Source organism: Varroa jacobsoni, unplaced genomic scaffold (genome assembly GCF_002532875.2).
Source record: "Varroa jacobsoni isolate VJ856 unplaced genomic scaffold, vjacob_1.0 scaffold_145, whole genome shotgun sequence".
Taxonomy (NCBI): domain Eukaryota; kingdom Metazoa; phylum Arthropoda; class Arachnida; order Mesostigmata; family Varroidae; genus Varroa; species Varroa jacobsoni.
The window spans coordinates 239,620-262,193 of NW_019213047.1; the positions used below are offsets into that span (position 1 = coordinate 239,620).

The 22,574-nt window shown below is 43.2% G+C and overlaps 1 protein-coding gene across 3 annotated transcripts in view; it reads left to right on the forward strand.

Moving 5' to 3' along the window:
- Positions 1-22,107, forward strand: part of LOC111269253 (eukaryotic translation initiation factor 4 gamma 3) — a 28,676-nt gene extending 6,569 nt beyond the window's left edge. The window contains exons 2-14 of one of the 3 annotated variants that reach the window (XM_022848706.2): positions 3,393-3,412; positions 3,622-3,905; positions 4,183-4,280; positions 4,725-5,607; positions 6,361-6,514; positions 10,485-10,955; positions 12,050-12,799; positions 12,938-13,798; positions 14,065-14,435; positions 14,570-14,761; positions 15,003-15,693; positions 15,935-16,426; positions 16,790-22,107. In XM_022848706.2, the coding sequence (XP_022704441.1) occupies positions 3,393-3,412; positions 3,622-3,905; positions 4,183-4,280; positions 4,725-5,607; positions 6,361-6,514; positions 10,485-10,955; positions 12,050-12,799; positions 12,938-13,798; positions 14,065-14,435; positions 14,570-14,761; positions 15,003-15,693; positions 15,935-16,426; positions 16,790-16,953 (5,431 nt within the window). In that variant the 3' untranslated portion in view covers positions 16,954-22,107. The remainder of the gene's footprint in view (positions 1-3,392; positions 3,413-3,621; positions 3,906-4,182; positions 4,281-4,724; positions 5,608-6,360; positions 6,515-10,484; positions 10,956-12,049; positions 12,800-12,937; positions 13,799-14,064; positions 14,436-14,569; positions 14,762-15,002; positions 15,694-15,934; positions 16,427-16,789) is intronic. The other 2 variants (XM_022848715.2, XM_022848722.2) reach the window with 2 other exon arrangements.
- Positions 22,108-22,574: the final 467 nt, after the last annotated feature.

Here is a 22,574-nt window from a genome sequence, read left to right on the forward strand (position 1 = left end):
AATCGAACCGTAGACCTTGTGGTTGTGAGTCTACCGCTTTACCCGACCCGCTATTGTAGCAACTGCAAGTAAAAACAACAACGAAATAATGACACTACATCGTTAACCTTTAACTGGAACTAGGTAATAGCACATGGCGTGCGAAATTTTTGCATAACCACATTTAGATATACTCCTGCAGTAGGAAGTTTCTGTGCGATGAACTCTAATTTTGTATTACTCTCCCTTACTAAAGTCCTCTTTACAAGCATATTTTTATATATAATGTAACCATTCTGGCCAGGCAATTTATTGATGTAAGTTAATACAAGTTACTGCTACTTGCCCCTGATTCGACCGTTTGCCTACAGAGGAGGTTTCAAGGATTTACGGTATTAATTGCGAAACGTTACTTTTGGTGGGTTGAATCATTATCACCTGGTAATTAGAATTACATTATAGGAGTGAGTATTCATTATACAGTACAGACATTTCTTTATCTTTAACCTGGTACCAGCTAAGGAGCTATTTACACACTATCGGCAGCAAATTCTACATGCTATTATGCTCGAAACAGACTTGAGACTCATGACAAACCCAAAACAGCCACAATTAGACCCCTCGGCCTGTAACCACCCAATATAACATGTTATGCCTGGCGCGCATGCATTTAATAAAAAAATGGCCCAGTGACTAACGTGACGATCTGACGGGAATCGATAGTTACACATCCTATGTAATATCCATTCAGTGCTTGGTCGTGAAATAATCTGCGGCGCCCGCGCGGTGTAAAAACCATTTGGACAATCTTCCCTGCTTAGCAAGCTTCTTGCACCCTATAGGACAAGCAACGCATGTAAACAGCGAAAAAAACTCAATCAACGATAAATCACAGAAAATAAACTACAACTTCCGATTGCCGCGAGTCATGCAATAATATCAGCTGTAGTGCACCAGTTGGAAGCTGTTCAATTGGTTTGGAAAGTATCGCAAACGTATGAGGCACTGTACTGGTCAAACGAAAGTAGTGAATACCATATATATATGTATATATATATATATATATAACTATAAAAAAATCTAATGATACGAAAAGCAATTTTACTTTTTGCGGGGACATTGAAAAGCAATTTTACTTTTTGCGGGGACATTGAAAATAAATATACGAATGTGATGTTCTTGTTATTCCTTGTCACTCAAAGAATATGGTTTGATTTCGCCTGTCTTTCGGGCGAACGCCTGTCAAGCCTATCGTCTTGTTTGTCATCTATCGATCATCTAGCCTGCCGCTGGCCCCACTTTGGTATGAGACGATTCAGACCTAGTAATGCAGAAAGCTCAAATTATGTGCAGGTTCTCCGCCGTTTTAAGCCCTGAATTCTATAGACTGTTCCTAAGCCGAGTCATAACATTGTCATAGCGTAATGAGTACTGGCTATCATCATAGTACCGACAGCGAGAAAGATTTGGTTTGTAAAAATATGTTATTAGCCGGCTGCCGAATCACTCATACTTCATCAAAACCAATCTTCGTTGTATGTACATAAATTATTACAAATTTGTTTGTTTGTCGGATTTAAAACCACCCTTGGATACTGTGTGTCGTTAGACATTCACCCCGGGGAAGACCTGCACAGAGAATGGAACCAGTTACCCTAACACTTATCCTCCTGAAGAGAAAAATGTTTTTTTCTAGTAGAGCGTCAATTTGGTTTGTCGTAAACTTACGGTAGTAACGTCTCTCGTATCTCATGTTTCAAAAAAAACGCTACACCGCTGGTTATATACACCAAGACGGCCGTCCGACATAGTCTTCGATGATATATATATATCGAATTCACAAATGTATATTTGCGCAAGCTGGATTACGTGAACACGTGTGCTTAGGCTGCGTTTAATAGTAAAGAGGGGGCAGGGCTCCCTATGCGCAAACGTTATGTTATCGGAGGACAAGTTGCTGCTGGTGTTTATTTTGAAGCCAAAAACAATGTGGAAAGGAGAAATAATTTGCAATATTGGTTGTCGCCATATTTTCTTCGGTCTCATGAAACATGAGTTCACATGGTGCATGAGATTCAAGGTATCTCTCTGCTCAGGAAAGCAAAAACATGCATCCAAAGGTCAGCAGCTCGAGATAGCCTTGCAGGCAGGCAGGCAGGCGGACATAAAATAGAAAATAAAACAATGAGTTTCTAACGCTATGTATTGCAGTCCCTCTCTCATTAACAATTCATAAGAAGGCGGGCAACCCTTTAGCCGTTAGCACTAGGTGCACTTTAGTGCATTGTGCATCGGGCTATATTAGCTTCGTCTTCCTCTACATTAAAAATCAAAAGTATACTTCCAATCGGGACCCATTTCTCAGTTTCTAAATATCGTACATGAATGCAAAAAGGAAGTGTTCTCGTCGACTTTAAGCGCGTGCGCTTTGTGCGCACGTAATCACGCTTGGCTGAACGCCGTAAAATCTCCGTAGTTCTATTTTTTATTTCGTATTTCTTTTCTTGTCGTGTATGCAGCTCTTAAGCAGCATTTAGATGGATAGAAGGTAAGCATCGATTTGCGCGTATGGTTAATGAATTTCTACGACGTAAAAATTGATTCCCAAAAACAGATTAGATTCTGCTGTGCCAAGTGTTGACATGTTGTCAGTAAAACGTTGACAGAACAGTGAGTGTTGCCGTTTAATAATGATACAGCATCGTCTGTCACAGTGGAAGAACAATCTCTGTTAAGGATTGTTTCGATCGTAATTCGTCCATTTTGAAAGAGCAGCTGTGCGGTGTCATTTTTTTGTAATGGGCTCTAGTAGATCCTCATGGTGGTATGGCATGATCGGAATTCAACATTTTTCATGGATGCGCTGCGCTTGCACTGCCCCGCCGGTAGATGGCGTCACCAATACTGGTGATAGTGAGCGTTCTTCCTTTTCTATTTGCTACCGTTCATTGATTGAACGCAATGAAAAATGTTCTGGTCAACCTACTAAACATGACACTGATTTTACCCCCATTTTTGACCTAATAGTATGAGCTAGTCACGTCATTGTTGATTGATGGTATTGATCTTTTTTTGCTGTGATAACAACTTGAAGATTCTTTCGCTATGAGTGTCACAATAAGCGGTTTCATCTGAGAAACCTGTTAAGCAGTTTCAGGATAATCTTTGATAATTAGCAATAAATATGACACAGTATATAGTAAATGCCTTTTTCCTGATATAATTATTAATAACTGCGTTAAACAATATGTAGTACCGTGAATTCATCTACATAGGATTCAAATTTAGGTATATCTGCGGGTGTGATGCTAAGGTTTTACTTTGTGCTGGCGAAAATTCATTGCCAAGGTAATTTGCTACTTCGACTTTTACTAACAAGCAATACTGCGATTGTCGTTTTGTTTGGCTTACAGAATGAGGCCGGGAATGAACAGTAAGTGTCTCGTCTTCGGCGCCCACTTTCTTAAAGGAAACAAAGAAACGACTCATAAATAAGATTTCTTTAAATAAATTATATTTTCTACGGCAGTTAGCAAGCCGTTTTTTAATTACCTTTCAAAATTCTAAAACTAAAAAGGGCTCATAAAAATATATAGCTTGCTTGTTACCATGTGTATTTTACCGCATGTTTTCTTTTTTTAGATTTTGGGCAATATCCACGTGGAATGCCCCACCAAGGAGAAATGAAGGGCAGTCCTGTCGGCGCACAAGGCCCCCATGCCATACCAACTGGGCCCCCGCCAAGTGGAGCAGCCACGGGAGCACCAATGGCCGGTTTTCCCCCAGTTGGCCAAATGGTTGGTCCTAGCGTGCAGCAGATAACCATGGCACAACAAGGCCAACCGAATCAGCGCGCTGCTATAGCGTATAGCCAGTTCACCTATAATCCACCTGGCGCCAGACCACAACAGCCCTACACTACACAGGTACGTTTCTTTATTTCGCATGTAAGTACATGTTAGATAGATATATCTAACATGTATATAAGCTGTTCGATCCCATTATGGTGCCTACATTTGTGTTTGTCAAGTTTTTGATTTTAACGAAATATTTGCCTCAGTGCGTAAGATAACAGTTGGTTACCTTTAGTCGTGCGTGTAACTGCAATTAGATCCCCAAAGAAGTTATTGACACGCGTAAACTTGTATCTTACGCGGTTTTGTAACCGTGATCTTATATTTTGTAATTTTTTTGTTTTCTTAGGCTCCTGGTGGTCGCATGCCTGTGATCGTTCATGGTGCTCCGGGCTACCGCACCTTTTATCCGGCAGTATCAGCAGGCCACGCACAGAATTACTTTTTGTGAGTATTCGGACGCCTGAGCTTATCCTAAATACATTAATTTAATAACTGACACATTACTTTCGGGTTTAATCCTACCAGCTTATGATGGCAACCCCACCAGAATCTTTCAGGACCAGTTTCCGTGTTCAAAGCGTATTCACTGTAGCGCAGGTAGACCAGTTTTTATATATGACGGTTACGATAAGTAGTTCTATTTATGATAGTTAAAGTTACGGCAATAATTTTGAATAAAAATGGAGTAAATTTTAGGAGCTTCAAATCCGATGGTCATGTCGATTGTTCTCTAAGGTGGAACTAAGTTTACTTTTTGCATTAATTCCCATCCGGCGGTTATTGTAACGGTCCATCTTATTGAAAGTACTCCGTTTAGTAACGATTCCATGTGTTCTTGTTGTTGCGGGTGTCGCTGTTGACATCCCGACAACACACGCATTATTACAGTAGCGTACCTCAGGCGCCACCAATGCTAGCTGCTCAGCAAGGGGGTGCGATGATGACTGCTCAGACGGCAGCAGCGGCGTATCAACAACAGCAGCAACAACAGCAACAGCCGCAACAGCGAGGTTTGCAACAGCGAGAGCGAAAAATTCTTCAGATCAAGAACCCCGAAACAAATGAAGAGGTCCATCTAGACTATCGAAACAAGAAATCAAATTCAGGCCCGCCACAGTCCGCTATCGGCCCCGCGACGGTCCCTCCTGTTGGGCCACCTGCAGGCCCTCCTGCGGTATTGATGAACCCTAGTGGCATCCCGCCACAGATTCCCCCACAGAATTTAGTCGCAGTTAACCCGATGGTTCCGCCTACGCAGCAGCAGCAACAGCCGCCTACCCAGTCCACGCCACAACAAACCTCGCCCCTGGTGGGCTCACAACATCCGCCTGCGACATCGCCGCCGTCAATCACCGCAGCGGTACAACAGCAGCAAGCATCAGCGCCGGTTCCCACCGGACCCGGTCATGTCATGCCGGTGCCACTAGCGCAGCAGCAGCGACCAGCGGTCCCTCAAGGTTTACCACAGACACTACTACCAAGCGCAGTTGTGCCTCTACAACCGAAGCAACAACAGCCGTTATCTTCGGGACCCCCGCCAGCAGTTGTTCAAACACACCAACAGCAACCACAAACGCAACCTCAGCAGCAGACGCCCTCGGTCCAGCCTCAGCAACAGCAGCCGACGTCGCCGGCAGTGTTAGGTGGATACGCGGCAGCGGCCGCGGCCGCGACAAGTCCGCCTGCTCCCCTCTTGGGTGGAGTTGTGTCAAGTACCAATGGTGGCAGGCCTCCTACCCCGTCGATTTCTGCCCCTACTCCCGCAGCAACGGTGAGTGCGTTTGTCTGACACAACGATTGTTGCTATAACCACACCACGAACGAGACAATTATGTCATAGGCAGCAGCAGTCGCTTGTGGCACTACTACACTGTAATGAATGCACTACTAAACAAAGCTATGGACCAAAGTGCGTCAGCTGATTTTATTTCATGCATATGCAGGTCGTGATAAACGAAGAGTGCGAAATAATATGCATGGCACGTTACGTTAGCAGCATGTGTTGCTTCTTTCACATTTGTTTTCGTAGTTATCATTGTGATCACCAAATAGCGGTGGCAACCATGTCCCACAGCTCACAGATTATCTGTAGCATTCGATAGTAGTACTTTTTTTGTTACCAGAACTGACGTTTCTTCGCAGCGTCACCAAGAATAACGAAGCGTCTTCAACGTCCGTTGAAGCTCGCCTAGACGAAACTTGGATTCGCTCCATTCTGGTATAATCTAATTCAGTATTCTATTAAATGTAGCTATCGTTATGATTCCAATGGCGGTGGTGTCATTTGAAAATAGGCTTTTTCATAAAAATGAATCAGCTCTCGCTGGGTAGGGTCTTGTCGTAAGAGAGGATTACTACTTAGCTAGTAGCTGCAATTAGTATTTGCGTTAGTGTTTCCATTCATATTTTCTATTACGTTGTTTAGCAAGAAAACACAATTTCAGCTTAGTGATTGTTTTGAGTTCTCCCTCTCACTGCTAATCTCTTCTCCTTTTTTTGCTGTGATTTTATTCCAATCATATAGGATACCGCTTCAACACAGCCGCTGGGTTCCCCCACCCCAGGGCAGGTCGTTACACAACCGACGCAGGTCACTCCTGACCATTCAGCAAAGAGGGAGACGGGTGATGCTACGCAGGCGTCGTCGTCATCCGTATCTTCCACCCCATCCGGTGAAGGTAAGCGAACAATGTCTGTCCTTAATTTGTAAGGCCCTTCTATCCATGGCGTTGTCTTGACTTAGAAGGGCATCTAAATTGAAAATGCAACTTATTCTTAACATAAATGGTGAAACGCAAATCATTGTGGAGTAATGCAAATGCAGTCTATACGACTGGCGTGAATGATTTCTCTTAAATTTGTATTTGTTGTTTCAAAAAGTGCGCGATGATGTTAGCGACTAGTATTTAATGGATGTCGGGTGAAGAATATCAGTTGATGAAATTATTCTGAATATGCCTGATAGCTATGGATCAGCTAACATTGATGAAAAGGCAGGGAACTGAAGCATCTGTGTGAAGGTATGTCGATTTAGATAGTGGATCCTTCACAGACAAGCTAGCTCGCCTGACTTTTCTGCGCTTTGTCAAAGGTCATTGCCGCCGCAATTTTTCGAGAATTTTATTTTTTTCAGTCGGTGATTGGTGTTACTGTTACCCGGTAGCAAGGTACACCTACTATGTTTTTTTGGTCTAACATGGCAGGGTTAATTTAGGACCATTTGAGCGGTAGCTACTGACTGGCTGATCGACATTCTGGATGCATGCTTGCGATGCCGCCGTTCTATTTTGGGTTTACCCGGAGTTAGTCCTAGCCGTCGTGTCGTAACCGACGGACATAACCACGAACGTTGTGTTTCACAAATCAGGCATTGTTCAGCCTTAGTTAAGCAGAACTAAAACTGAACAATAGAGACGTCATGGTCATTTACTCCTCGCATGATAATTAAAGTCAATGGTTTAGATTTTCGGCGAAACTTTTTGAACAAGTTTGGCGCTTGGCGTTTCACTTTCCATATTTATCCTTTGTCGTTGGAATACCACTAATGGAATAGCTAATTTAACGTATTTCCTACTGATTGCTTGACCTTGTCGCGACGGTACTAATAAATAGTCATTAGTTATCGTAAGAATTTTCTCAGATTCGTTATAGAGAGTTGGTGCTCACCGTTGCAGAGTCCTCCCACGGTGCCAGCTAACGGTGCCCTTTCATTTTGAGGAATTGGCTAACCATAGCCATTCACTCAGCTTGCGGCTGCTTCATAACCTTTTTTTACTGTTTTGGGGACGGTAGCAACAACAAGCTAACTGGTTTTTGAATTTGAACACAAAGGGCTGGCCAGGCTAAGATAAAGGATTTTTAGTATAGAGTCTAAGCAAACATCTTGCGGGTTCGGTTTCATTCATGCTTTTATCTCTTCCTCAACAAGAGTGCGCATCAACCTCGTATCGCGGTCATATGCGCGTTTGTCTAGTATCGTGTGGCTGCTTCTGGTTTGTGGCGCTTGCTGATACCACGGCATGGAAGGCAGAAGCACAAACAAGGCCCCTGAGCCAAAAATCGGCTGTCTCGAGTGTCTGTCTACAGCTAACGTGAGCGCTGGGTAGAAAGATCTTTCCGCTGGTTTCTTTCCGGATAGGCTGGCATTTCTAGTAGCAGTTAACAGCATTGGCAGCAATAGTAATAGCAGCGAGGCATTCAGATGCATTCTATGGCAGGGTACGAGCGATTGCGTATGCTGTTGCAGGCACATGGTTTGGTCGGTAGGCAGGCAGGCAGGCAGGCCGTAAGTTGTGTAGCGGTGGCTATAGCCGGTAGGCTCTCTCCCCAACCGATAGCCATAAGCCGGGAGTTCTGGTGCCGTGTACACGCTACACAGGTATACTTAGACGGCGGCTGTGGAGAGGCAGGCGTGCAGCATGAGCCGAAGCGTGAATGCCTTCGGTCGAATAACAGCCAGATTACCGTGCAGCTTAGTTTCTCCTAACCCTCCTTCCAGAGCGGCGTTTTGTTGTGTTATTTATGTGTGCTTGTTACTATTACTTGAAACGGTTGCGGTGAAATGAAGAAAAGCAAAAAAAGAACAGCCGAGAAGAAACAGCGTCGGCGAAAGAAGGATGAAAAGCAAAATACTGCACTTCTCACTGTCTAGTCAATTCCTGATGAAAAATTGCATCAGTTACCCCAAAAGTGGACTTCGTACATACTACTATACGCATGGCGATCTTCAGTGACTACTTCTGCAATGCAGTCGGTACGAGTCTCGAGGAAGTCGCCAAGCAAGTATCCTGGTCATTGAGAACGAAACGATTGGCATCTAGTACAGCCTGGTGGACTCGGATTAGGCCATTGTTGGACATGTGAACCCTAATACGACTGTACGTTTTCGCCTGGTCAACATGTGAGGTCGACGTGGATGTCGGCGGACAATCGGCTGCGCCGTGCCGATGTCGGCTACGCCGTACTGCTGCGGCCCGCAGTAATCCTATCTGACTATGTTTCTGCATCGACAGCAGGACTAAGGGTTGATCGTGCCGTTTGTAAGCTGCAGCGGGTGACCCTTGTTCACACTATAATAGTCATTGATAACTCAATGTGTGAACACTAAGCTTTGCTGTTAGACGGAGGCTTCCTTGAGGGAAGCTTGAAAGCTTAAAAAATAACGCCATACAACGCGAGGTTCGCTTAGTCGCGATGTTCGTGAACTAAGTAGTACAGCTTCCGTCCAGTGCGGAAAATTGCGAATTACTATAGTTGCGAATTACAGGTCGTTGCGGTAGTGATGCATAGGGTGGTGCGCGTGTTTTTGTGCGTGTTAAAAAAAAACGTAGGTGGCAAGCGGAGCCGACGCCAATGCGATTGCAATTCTTTCAGCGACAATACTAGTGGTTGCTGTACTGACTACTCAGAGATAGCGAATTTCAGAATCTGTTGGTATATATATATATATATATATATATATATATATATATATACATGATATATGTATATGTATCATCTAGTGAAATCAACCAGTATTGACAAATGAATGGTGAACGTACCAGCGTTGGCACGTGCTGTCGTTTCCTAATTTCGACTTTGTGCGATTGGATTGATTGCGGAAATGCAAGGCTAGCTACTTTTTTTTAGACTGACTGCAGAAGCCAGTGGACTTCGATAATTCAGTGAGTCGATGCAATAGTTTAAGATGGATGCTCGAAGGAAGCGACTCAAAAAAAAGGCCGCCCTCCGACGGAGTCGAAAGAGCGATGGTCGGAGTGTGCCGGGGGTGTCTGCTACTTCGGCTTTACCTCTTAATGGAGGATTGGATCAGCAGCATTATTCCGGAAAGCTGAAAGACAACGGCCACTTTCTAGTGCCGCCACCGCCACCACTGCTGGCTGTAAATGGCTGTTTCAATATGATATCTGATGATGTGACCGCTAACTGTTGCGATAACCAAGTGCTTTCTGGTATACTCAACAATGGTGTGGGTAAAGGATTGCTCCGCAGTTCTCCCCATAAAAATAATATACAAGACAAGGCAGTCAGCGCAGTGACACAACACCAAGATGGTAAGAGGCGCAAGATGGACTTTGTTCTGGATTCTAGGTTTTAAATTTTGTGAAATTATTTTTTGCCACGCTTACACTAAGCGTGTAGGTCGGCTTTCCAATTAGATGATACGGACGGGAAATTTCTCCCTGCAACATTGTGTCTGCCGGGCCTTTAGTAGTGCGTCCAATGCGTCGTCGTGAACCAGAATCGTACTGCGGTGCATGCAATGATTTCAGGCTATAGACGCGGAAATACCGTTCTACAAGCTGTAGCATTGTCATTTGCTCAGTTCTTGATAGCTATTTCACATGGGCGATAATTGGTATCTCATTTTCAAGTGTTTTCAATTACATTTGGCGCGGTTTTGTATTGTAGGCACAATTCAGCAGCTTTATTGAAAGCGGCAATCGGTTGACGGTTTGGATTCTTTTACAAGGGCAGGCATTATCAGCGACAACCTGTCTGATCAGAGAATAGTTCTCAAACGCGCTGCAATAGTATTATTGCTCCGAAGTTTATAGAAGTATAGTGTGCATGGGTTTCGGAGAAAATTCTTAGCCACTAGCTTTAACCGATTGATGTTTGAACGAGAAAGTAATGATCCTATTGCAGTGAGACCCGGCAAAGTCAAAGGAAAGCCCAACTTAAAAATGACTTCGTTGGCCAACGAACAGAAACGCCACGCTGAGAGGAACTTGTCTTCGCCCATCCCTCCTGTACATGGGTTTAACAGTCAATATACGAATGGTAACTACAGCGGTGCCAATAATGGCAGCAACGAAATTAGCACCGTTCCGAATGGTCGTCATAGTTATCCAAAAACTGATTTCGAAATAAGTATTTACAATCCCAAGGAGAAGGATGTGGGTCGACAAGGCACTCCTTGTGAAAAAAATGTTACCAACAATGCTCATCATAATGAAGTTGTCATTGAGTACAATTTCTGCACCTGCAACGATAAAATCGACAGCAGCAGGTGCAGCAGCTGCAACGATACCCCCTGTTCACCCAGTGGAAGCGCCGGGACCCTGAATAGAGAGCAAGCGCGCAATCAACGAAACCGCAACAACATAAGCGTCAATGGTAATATTAAGATTGGCAATAACACCAACAATGAAAAGGGGCACAGAAGTGGCGACTTAACTATAATAGTAACATTAATAATAATAATAATAATAGCAGTAAGGAAAACGACTCGAGTAACGCCTATGGGAGGGCGGATTACGCGAACTATAATAGCGATACTGAATGTAACGACAGCGACGACATTGGTAGGCGAAATTTGGGACTAGGTGTTGTCATCCGCTTAAATTTACCCAAAGGAGCAAAATCGTCAAAAGTAGCAGCTGCTGTACGAGGTATGCAGTAAAAGCAGGTGGTCTTCGGGTTAGTTCGGGTTCATGGCCTTTCCTTCGATTGTGCCGACTGCATGGACCGATAGTTTATTCTTTCTTGCGATCGTTAATTGTCTTAGCTCTCAAATGTTTCTTCGATAGTAACTGCTTCTGTGAGCCCCTACTTTTTGACGTATAATTAATTATGACGATATCTTCTATACACCCTTCTCTGCTCTGTGAGAGGCGGTGACCATTGAAATGTGCGGGATGTATCAGTGTTCGGATATTGGTAGCGTCAACGTGCTCTGTGATCGTAGAAAATTGTTGAAACTCACTGAGCCTTACCACCTTTCCGGCTTTTAGCTTTACGCGTCTATTTTTCTTTTGTTGCTTTTTTGTGCGCCAACTATTTTGGTGGCGGTGTTGACGTGTGTTTGTGTATGTAACTTGTATGTAAATACTGGATTCGACTTCTGTAATCGATTGTGGTACGCTCTAGAAAGTAACTAGGTCTTACTGATTGAGTGACGACTTTGTTTATTGTTAATTGAACATCAATTAAAACAAAACACGAGGCCCGCTTTCAGAGCTTAATAGGAGGTGACAACTGATGCTACGTTTTTTCAAACTTGTTATGCTAGTATTTCCTTCTACGCATGCTGTTTTTAATTCTAATTATAGTGTAACATAAATATCTTACATCTTAGATGTCCTTGTCCTAAAATTCCTAGTTTTTGGTCTTTTGTGATCAATATTTTCATGTAGGCAAACCGAAGGCTGGGTACCTGCTATAAACGAAATCTAACAAACTACTGTTCGTTCTGTTTTCTACTCATGTAGCTTCAGTTTCTCCCACCGATCCAGCGGAAATGGAGTCGAACGAGGAGGCCGTTAACGAGTCCTCGGAAGTGTCAGAAAGCGCCGCGACCGGCGACCGAGAGCAAGGTTCGCGGTCTTCTCTTCAAAGGGAGGAAGATGAGGAACGACGCAAGGTTGAAGTAAAGAATGAGGAAAACCTCCGCAAGAGTCAAGAAGCAAAAGAGCTGCAGAACTCTCAACAGTTGTCAGAAATAGAACAGTCGATGCCGTCGTCTGAAGTTGTTGGCGAAGAACAGACGAATGTCAGCTTAGATTGCAAAGGAGCCGCGGAACTGAAACGGAGTGAAAAGGTGACACCTGCCGCAGTCGCAGCTACCAGTCACAAGAATCCATCAGAAGACTCGACAACCAGTAACGACTCCGGTTCAGCTAGCAGTAAGGAAGAGGTGGTCAAAAATGACACCGACGACGCCAATTCCCGGCAGGAGGATGAACTCGAATTGGGAGAAGTGGTTTCGGATGAGTCTGACGCGGAACTCGCCGAAGTCGATAACCACAATGATGAGTACAGTCCCGTACCGGACAACAACGGCAAGAAGAGGTATGACCGCGAATTTTTGTTAAAACTACAACGCCAACCAATGTCGATGCAGCCTCCGAAGGACATGCCCAAGCTTGAGATTTTCAGGAGTAACGCAATCTGCCATACGCTATCGGACAAACCGCGCGGGGGTCCTACCGGTGTTGTCGACCAGTACGGTCTAAGAAACGGTAAGTTTACAATGCGCAATGATGATTCCTCGTCTACTTGTATAAGCGATTTTACTGATAGCGTGGTATAGGTTTTTTTTTAATAGACTGCATTCATGTGAACTACGCTTGTTTTCGGTCTTATGAATTTTTATCTAGGTCGAGGTGGTGCTCCCGGGAGTTCCATGAATCGCAACACAAAGGGTGCACAGACTCGTGCGGGAGAGCGACCGAAGAGGATTATCACGTTGAGTTCATCGATAAACCAGGACGTGAAACTGCACACTGCTGAGAAGGCTTGGAAGCCGTTTAAGGAAGTCGGTATCGCGAGTGGCGAATCCGATGATCTGCTTTACAAGAAATTCCGAGGTATTTTAAACAAGCTTACCCCGCAGCGCTTTGACACACTGCTTGACCAAGTAAAAAAACTAGAAATTAACTCGGAGGAACGTCTGTCCAACGTCGCCGGACTCGTGTTAGAAAAGGCTCTCAATGAGACGCATTTTGCCTCAACGTACGCCAGGCTATGCCATACCCTGCTAACAACATTCACGGTACCGAAAGTTCAACGCGACCCGGGACCGGCAATGAATCATACCGTTACTTTCCGCAAGATGCTATTGCAAAAGTGCCAGCAGGAATTCGAGAAAGATACTGACGACTCTCCCGCTAGTAAAGAACGAGAGAAGAAGGAACAAGAGAAGCGACAGAGTGAACTCGACGCCGCAAAAAATGAGCAAGAGCGCAAGGAAATTCAGGAGAAGTACACTGAAGCTGACGCCAAGGCGAAGCGGCGAACGCTCGGATTAATGCGTTTCATTGGCGAACTCTATAATCTGAACATTCTTAATTTCAATATTATGAGTGACTGTTTCCGAAAACTCATGAAGTACCCTACTGATGAAGACTCAATAGTATGCGCCTGCAAACTCTTTACGACAGTGGGCAAAAAGCTAGCGGACGAAAGTACGTTACGAAACGGACCCCAGGATACGCCTGAACTTAAAGAAAAGCACACACGTAAGTGGAAATGAAAGACCAACTTCAAGCATAACAACAATGGTAGCTCACTTAGTAGTGATGTCTAACGCCGGCATTTTGACTATTCTTCTACGTAGTGATTTAGCTTTTCGAATTATTTATATTACAAATAAGAATTCATTTAAGCGTTGGATGGAAGTTCCTTAGCTTCGGTGTCCTGTTGTTTTTCGACATTTTTCGACATGCAAGTGCACTGCTTTATGATGGAATTATTGAACCTAATTGACCAAAAGTTTTCAATTCAGTGTTTCAGAATTTAATGCTAAATCTTAAGAAGATAATTAGCGATAATCGTGATGCCCAGAAGAATAATCAAAGAAGTCTACCACAGCGTGTGATATTCATGCTGGAAGATGTTCGAGAACTCAAAGAACGTGGCTGGGTACCTCGCCGAAATGAGCAGGCTCCAAAAACTTTGGAACAAATTCAGAAGGATGCCGAAAACGAGAAGCTTCTTGCAACCATTAATGCAGGTGGTCCGTCTGCCGGAGGTGGCGGCAGTCGCTACTCATCGATACAGAGTGACCGCAACCGTCGTTCCTTCGGCAGCCAGTCGCAGAACGCCAGTTCGCCTAGAGGCACCGACTTCAAGCACACAAAGCAAATGATGGAATCCGTAAGTTATTTTCATCGTGGTTAAAGTCAAAACTTGCACTGTTTATAAAACAGGCATATTTTTGGGAACTATTGTTGTTTTATATACGTAACGTATCCGGGTAAGTATTTATAAGCGTGGTCTAACAATTGCAGGTAGCATTCAAAGGAATGACGCTATCAATGTCTTTACAACCGACGATGAGTCGCCCATCGGGCTCGCAATGGGTTAGTGGAGCAAGCGGAGGCGGAAGTCGGAACTCCAGCCTCAGGGGCAATCGCGCAGATGACACGCCTCTCGTGACCTCAACGAATAAGTTTGATTTGCTCAACCGCGATGGCTCTGACGTAAGGAGACGCATTTTTGCACTAAACTTGAGAAAATGCTAGTGAACACTTCCGTGTGTGACAATAAGATACACATAGAAGACAATAAGAACAATAATGTTTGTATTCAAAAAACAAGCTTAATTGCGCATGGTCAATTGTATTTCTGCCCGGTAGATCAGTATTATCATTTGTTTTGTGGTCGCAATGGCAGGCAATAATCTTAATTTTTAATTAAATACAATATTTACACCAATTTCAGCACCCAGCGCGCTCCCAGGAGAGTTCACCGTCACGACAGCGCGAGCGCGAAGCTGCCTTGCAAGGCGTGCGTAAAATAGGCCTGGCCAATGCGACTGCCGGCAGCAGCGGCAACGGGCGTCCAGGTGGTGCACGCGGTTCCGCGCCCGCAAGCCGTAACGCCAGTCAAGGGGGTGGCCTGAGTGGTGGGCAGCCAGGCGCCGTCGGCGAAGGAACTCATTCGCTGCAGGGCACCGAGTCTAATGATGATAATGTGCGCCGCTACGCGGAGACCATTCTCCTGGAATATGCTACCAATGGCAATCGCGAGGATATGCTCAAGGACTTTTGTGAACGCGCCCATGCGAACAATGTGCACCGCTTCATCGAGTACTTTATCGAGATGTCTATCGAGGCAAAGACACTGCAAAGAGTTCGTGCTGGTGAAGCAATACGGGAGTTACACGATGCTCACATCGTTAGCCAGAAACATATTGAGAATGCTCTCAAAGAACAGCTCTCAATGGCGGAGGATATGGTCATTGATATTCCGAAATACTACGAGTGTATGGCGGAAATCATGGCCCCACTTTTTGTTGCGGATGGTATGAACTTCAGCGCTCTGCTACGTGCAGTTAAAGCAGCCCTCGTTCCTTTGAACACCTCGAAGATGCTCGTGTCACTGTTCAAGCGAATCAACGAAATCAGTAGCGGTTAGTATTTACACAGTTCTCCTATACTACTGAAAATGCTAACCACTCACTAACCTCGTAAGTTTGCAGTGTAAAAATGTATTTCCAGGTCACGTTCTTAACATGTATTTGGTGTCTGTTAGACTGACGTAGTAAACTATGTCAATTAAGGAAAGAGCAATTTTGTTCTACAAAAGTTTTTGGAATGGATCTCCTACGTAAAATATTGAAGTTTAAATTAAATTTCAATTAAAAATTCCAGACGGCGTTTCTAAGAAATGGAAGGAGTCAGGGATTAACTTGTCCGAACTCGTAAACGGCCTTCCCGAAATAGAGATTAAGGCGATAGAAGCTGCTCTTGGACAAGTGGCATCAATTAGCCCTGGCTTGGGTCTAACATTACAAGAGCTCTGTCAGCGTTTCCGATCAGCGTTAGACACGTCAAAGAGTGCGGGGGATTTAGAGCACGCTTTGAAAGACGTGGTGCACCAGGCAGGAAAAGAGCAGCGAAAACTGGCTGTACAGGCCTTCGCAACTGTATTGCTAAATATTGGGCTCCTACTAAAGGAAAATAGTAGCACGTCTGGGAAAGAGTTTGTAATGGACCTCAAATTGATCGAACAGAAATTACACGTAGATGCAGCAGGTAAAAATATGCCGAAACCCATTGAAGATCTATTTAATGACGATGAGGCATCCATTCAAGCATTGTATGCCCTACAGATCGTCATGCACGAGAGAGAACATCCTAAGGGTAAGCGCAACAAGTAGAAATTCAGTTAACACTAGCCCGAGCCTATATGAGATTTTTCAACGCAACTTCAAAAGGAAAGAAAGACATTTTCAGGTTACCGCGGATCTCATTCTATTTAGCTGTCATTTATCCTTGTGTTCCGTGTAACAGTATAAATCATTTTCTATATATGCACTAAATAACATAGTGGAAACGGAAACGTTCTACATGTCAACAATGCATACAGCAAATAATAATCGTTTCGTTATAATACTAATAATCATAATAAAAACAAAAAAACCTCGTCTATAATCATGGTTCCAGCTTTTCACCAATTGACTACATTTGTCGTTAATCATCGGATTTGTTTGTACCTTTTAACAGAGGCAACGTCGAATTTCATTAACTGGCTATATGACAAAGACCTCGTCTCTGAAGACGTGATCAAGGACTGGGCGAAGCCAGATAGGACACGACACGAACAGACGGGTTACCACGTTACGGTCCAGAACGCCAGCGGGTTTCTGTCGTGGTTAGGAGAAGACTAGAAGGCCGAAGCGAGACCCCAGCGCTCGATTCAAATGTGTGTGAGCAATGTCCGCTGCGAGTAACCAGTGTCGTGTATCGGTGCTCCAAAGAATCACAATCACAATATAGCGGGAAAGCCTGAAGACGGATTGCAATTGTTGCGACTGTCTCCGCTATTTACGGTGATGGAGCAGCTACAGCTGAGTCTTACAGCCGTCAACGACCACAGCAACAGCAACGACAGATGGGAGTGATGGAGCCCGGCATGTGAAGCACAATATATAGAAATGAATATCTACGAAGACATAAGTCGATGGATATATATATATATATATGGATATATATGTATATATATATATATATATATATATGTATATATATATTCCCTTCATCATCTTATTAAGATGGTGAAAGGAAACAGGAGAAGAACTAATTATATAATGCTAATGATTAACACTGATAAGAGATGATAACAGTAAATATGATGATGGAGGAATATAGATGATGATGATGCGATTAAATGAAGGCGGTTCCATGGACAAACGACTGCGCGAAGTCGTGCTTTGTCGCGGGCGGTTGGCAACGGTCTGTCCGAAGGGCGGGCGGGAGGGAGGGTTGTTTAGATCAGAGAGAGGGTCCGCTATGTATTGACTGACAGACTCACACAGATACATATATAAACACAAAACTGAGCTAGAAAAAAGTTATTCATTTTTTGATGAGACGTAGCAGCAAAGACGGCCGCTGTGTTCTACGTCTTCTACGAGTCTGTTTTTCATCGCAATGTCGCCGATGCAGACACCTAACCGCCGCCGTCATATTAGTGATGATGAACAATAATAATTATATTAATTAATAATGATTATGGTAATAACAATGATAATGATATAATAAAAGCACAGCATGAAAATACGTATTGTACTAATGATGACGATGACGAAGATGACGACGACAAGGGCGGCTTCCTTCATTGACAATGAAGGAAATAAGGCAAAAATGAGGAGCGGAATGAGCGTGACCGCAAAGACTTTTGTGCCTGTATCTCTCATATACAAATACATATATTTTTATGTAAAATATATAAAAGAAAATAGACGATGATAACGACTGAGCAGATCCCTTTAACGCTCACAATTACATAAGGAAAAAGATTTAATAGTGCCGCCTATGCTGCAGCAAACAAATTGGGTCAACTGATAATTACTACTACGATGGCGATGATGATGATGTTTCAAATATTGAAAGAAACGAGCGAGAGAAAAGAAAGGAGCGGGAGAAAACTGTTTGCGCGGTTTTTCCGGCAAGTAGGGACCGGGGGAACAGAACAACGTGGGATATAGCTAGATGGGAATGCTGCGGGAAAAAATAGTTGAAGTAAAGTGCTACTGTTGAACACCGTACGAGCAATGTCGCAAATAAGATCTAGCCATTGGAGATCCAGGTCAATTCGATATGAAAAATAAGAAAATGCCGATAATCGTAAACTTGTATTTAATAAATGACCTAAATGAAATGGAAAAGCGTCTAGAAGCTATATACACGAAAGTACAAAAACAACTAAGGGCGAAAATCCTATAAACATTTCTACAGTACTACGAGAAAGATACACGTTACGGCGGAAATGTTTGGGAAAGCAACTGTATACTCTACGTCTCCCTTTGCAATCCTTGGTTAAGGTGTGTGTGGAAAGAAATTTGTGAGTTTGCCAGAAAATACGAGCTTGTGTCGGACTTAGTTAATCATAATAAATATCACGCTCATCACGAGCAACGTGGTATCTATGGTGACGCAGTAGTAGTATCTAGTAACGGCAGTAATGGTTCTTGCGACGTCTATTTTTCAGTGAAAATTCAATATCCTCATGACATTCGTTCAGCGCCTTTGAGTATTTTGTGCAAAAATGCGGTAGATCATTAGCTTTATAAGGTAATGGTTATCATTATTAATTTAGACGCTAAACGCTAATGAATGTTTGACGCCGATTTCGTCGCACGCCATAAGGGTCCTAGCAAGAAGTTAATCGAGAGCGTGTCGAAATAGCGCGGCCATTCCAGGGGCGTAGGCTTCATCTATTACACAGTGCACAAGCTCAAGGAAACAGGCTTATAAGAAGCGAGCAAATAAAATGGACGGCCGTGTGAAAATGCAGCGCCACCATTCGAGTTTCGTTCAAGCATCAGCCGCACATAACAGACCACGACGAAGCCATGTCCCAGTTTTCTGATGGAATGAAGTCGATTCACGTTACTGCCGTTACTGTTGTTATTGCCAACTGATAGGCTCACAGATGTCGCATAAATGGTGAAGCACGTGAAAATGTCGTGGACATAGATAGTACTATACTATATAGTAATAATATAAACGATATCGATGAGCAACGATAGGAAAATATTAACAGATGATCGATAATATGAAGGTGCAGGATGCGACTGGATAATAGTCCAAGGACGAAGCCAACGCCCCTGGTTTGACCGCAGCGTTTTGACAAGCTCTAGATGTTAAACACTGCTAACCTCTTGCTTCTTTCCAAAGACCCTTATGGCGATCTGACCACAAAATCGGCGTCACAAATATTCATTAGCGGATCAAGAAGGTACGATACTGGCCATTGTATCGCGCGAGTCTTATATCAGGAAGCGAAGCGAAATTTACCACGTCCCCTGTTTCGATATCAACAACACCCTTCTCCCAGTGCCACTAAATTCACGTTTTACATACTACTCGCGAATATCCTACGCAAAAAAACAACAGATACGTATTCTGTAAAGTAGTGATAACAAAACGTCGCCGTTTTTTACTTAATGATGTTGAAGGCGATCGACGAATGTCATACGTATATTGAATTTTGGCTGAAAAATAAACAGTACAAGGACCATTACTAGGATATTACTATTGCGTCACTAGCGTGACGGCAAGACGGATTTTGCATACCCGTGGAGCTTTTCATTGTGCTAGGATAACGTTCAGTGTAACCACACGAACAACTGCGCGCAGTAGTCTCGATCTGGCACTATCTGATATAGAGTTACATTTTTCCGTAAATGGGCAAGCTTTCTGACCGGCCAGCGCCTACGTCTTAAAATCGCACACAGATCTTAATCACGAGTCGTGCAGTAACGCAGAAGGAGATATTTCTTCACACATTTTTGCCATAGCGTTTACCTTTCCCGGAACGTGCTATCCGAATGCTATTTTTGTAGATTTTTCCGCCATAGTAGTATTTGTGCTTTCGTGTGTGTAGTTTTTAGACGTTTTTCCATTTCGTTTAGGTCATTTATTAAATACGAATATATGATTATCGGCTTTTTCTTATTCTTCCCATCGAATTGACTTGGATCTCCATTGGCTGGATTTCATTTGCGATATTGTTCGTCTGCCGTTCAACAGTAGCACTTGGGGACATTTTTTCCCGCAGCATTCCCATCTAGCTACACACCACGTTGTTCGGTTCCCACGGACGATGTGTCTCTACTTGCTGAGCAAACCACGCGAACAGTTTCCTCTTGCTCCGTTCTTTTCTCTCGCTCGTTTCTCTTCAATATTAATCGTTTCCTCTTACTTTCAGCATTAATCATTGTCATCATTATCGCCGCCATCGTAACAGCCATTATCAATTGACCCAATTTGTTTGCTGCAGCGTAGGCGTCACCGTTAAATCTCCTTTTTCCTTATATAATTGCGAATGTTAAAGAGACACTCAGTACTGTCGTTATCATATATTTGTTACAAGAGATCTCACGCACATACCGAAGCTCCCTTTCCAGCTTCTCGTTTTTGCCTTATTTCCTTCATTGTCAACGAAGGAAGCCGCCCTTGTCGTCGTCATCTTCATCATCCTCATCATTAGTACGGTACGCATTTTCATGCTGGCCTCTTAATATCATTATCATTGTTATTACCATGATCATTAACTATAAATATTACTGTTCATCATCACTAATATTATTAATTACTTAATATATATAATTAATTATTATTATTACTAATTAATTTATGGAACATATCGTTACGACAAGCTGCTTTCAATAAAAACTTCGGAAACACGATACCGCCGACAACCGGGCGAGTATACCTTTCCTGAGTTCATGAAAAATGATGTTTGAAAAATAAATTGAGATTGATTCAAACAAAGATACCGATAAGTTCTCATCAAGTTTAGTCTAACTGTGAACTTCCATCGTGCCTGTAAAAGGCGGTTATAGTTATACGTGGCTATACAATACATCGTAATTATTGTACCGAAAAAGAAGCAATTAGAGGAAGAAAACCAGCAGCGCGAGACAAAAACGAGACAGCAGAAATGAAGTGGTGGGCATGAGAACGACGGGCAAAGCACGACAAAAGAATAAGTGTCATAGAACATAGTAATGTAACAAACATAACTTCCGGTTAGAAAGACACTCACAGAAAACTAAGTGGCACTGGTTTTATATCATAACAAGATTGAATAAAACCACGGTGTTAAGGATTTGGAGTTAGCCTCGCGACTAGCTACATCTCACCCACAGAAATGTCTGCTAAACCATTTAGATATTTTCTTAGCAGTAAATTTTGTCGCGTTTTTTTTTTTAATAGAAATCGATTAAGATGAAATCAAAGTTTCTGTCGAGTAAGTAATTGCGGATTTTGCGGAAAAATTCGCCCCTCGCGTGCCGGCAACAGACGTTTTTATAAACAGTTACTACCCTCTTATATGAACATTGATTTTTTGATGCACAGCTCTCGCCAGCTCCAAGCGCCTTTCGTGTTAAAGATCGGTGCCGCGTACAAACGACTGTATGTCAGTCGATTGTTATTATATACAAACAAGCAGCCGGACGCCAACAGACTTCTCGTGTATGATTTAATTATATTACGAGTAATAAACAGAAAACAATACAAACGACAAACGGCTGTGAGAAAGTAGATTACGGCTATTTGTCAGTCGAGATGGTGCGGTACGAAAGCATAGCAGATGAAGATAACCCACACTGCTTGGCCATTATAAAAATATAATAAATCTAATATTAACACGAGAGTAAGGATGACATCAGAGCGGAAACAGCTTAAAAACAGAAATACTTCGTAGGTGAAATAACAAAATGGTAAAGCACAATTACGCACGGCGATGGTATGTCTTACGATGTTGATTATTACTAGTAATCATAATGGAAATAAAAAAAAAATACGAATAATGAGTATCAGTGAAATAGAACGATGACTCGCTTATGACGAGATATAAGAACTTATATTGATTATGGTTGATTTATGCGAACACGTGAACTCTGGTGATGAGAATACGAGAGGTACTGAGAAAGCATAAGCTGATGAATATTTTGCGGCAAAAGCTCCAGCCGGAAATCCACACGTCCCTTGAATAGATTAGAAGTGTAGGGCAAATAGAAGATATGCCTCTGTAAGCAGTGGTTAAGCACATAGGAGGGGTCGTAGGGGCTGGTACAGGATGTAAAGGATGAAGGATCTGTGTTCATGTTAGGGGGCATATTTACCGCGTGATGTACACGCCTAACCTCTTCTAATTTGTTTCCTCTATCGTTCGCTCACCGTGTGTGTGTTAGGTGTTCCTTCGCTTGTAACCAGCCCAGACGATGACGACGACGACTACCGCGCACATGCGACAACTGCTCGCTTCTATGTTGTC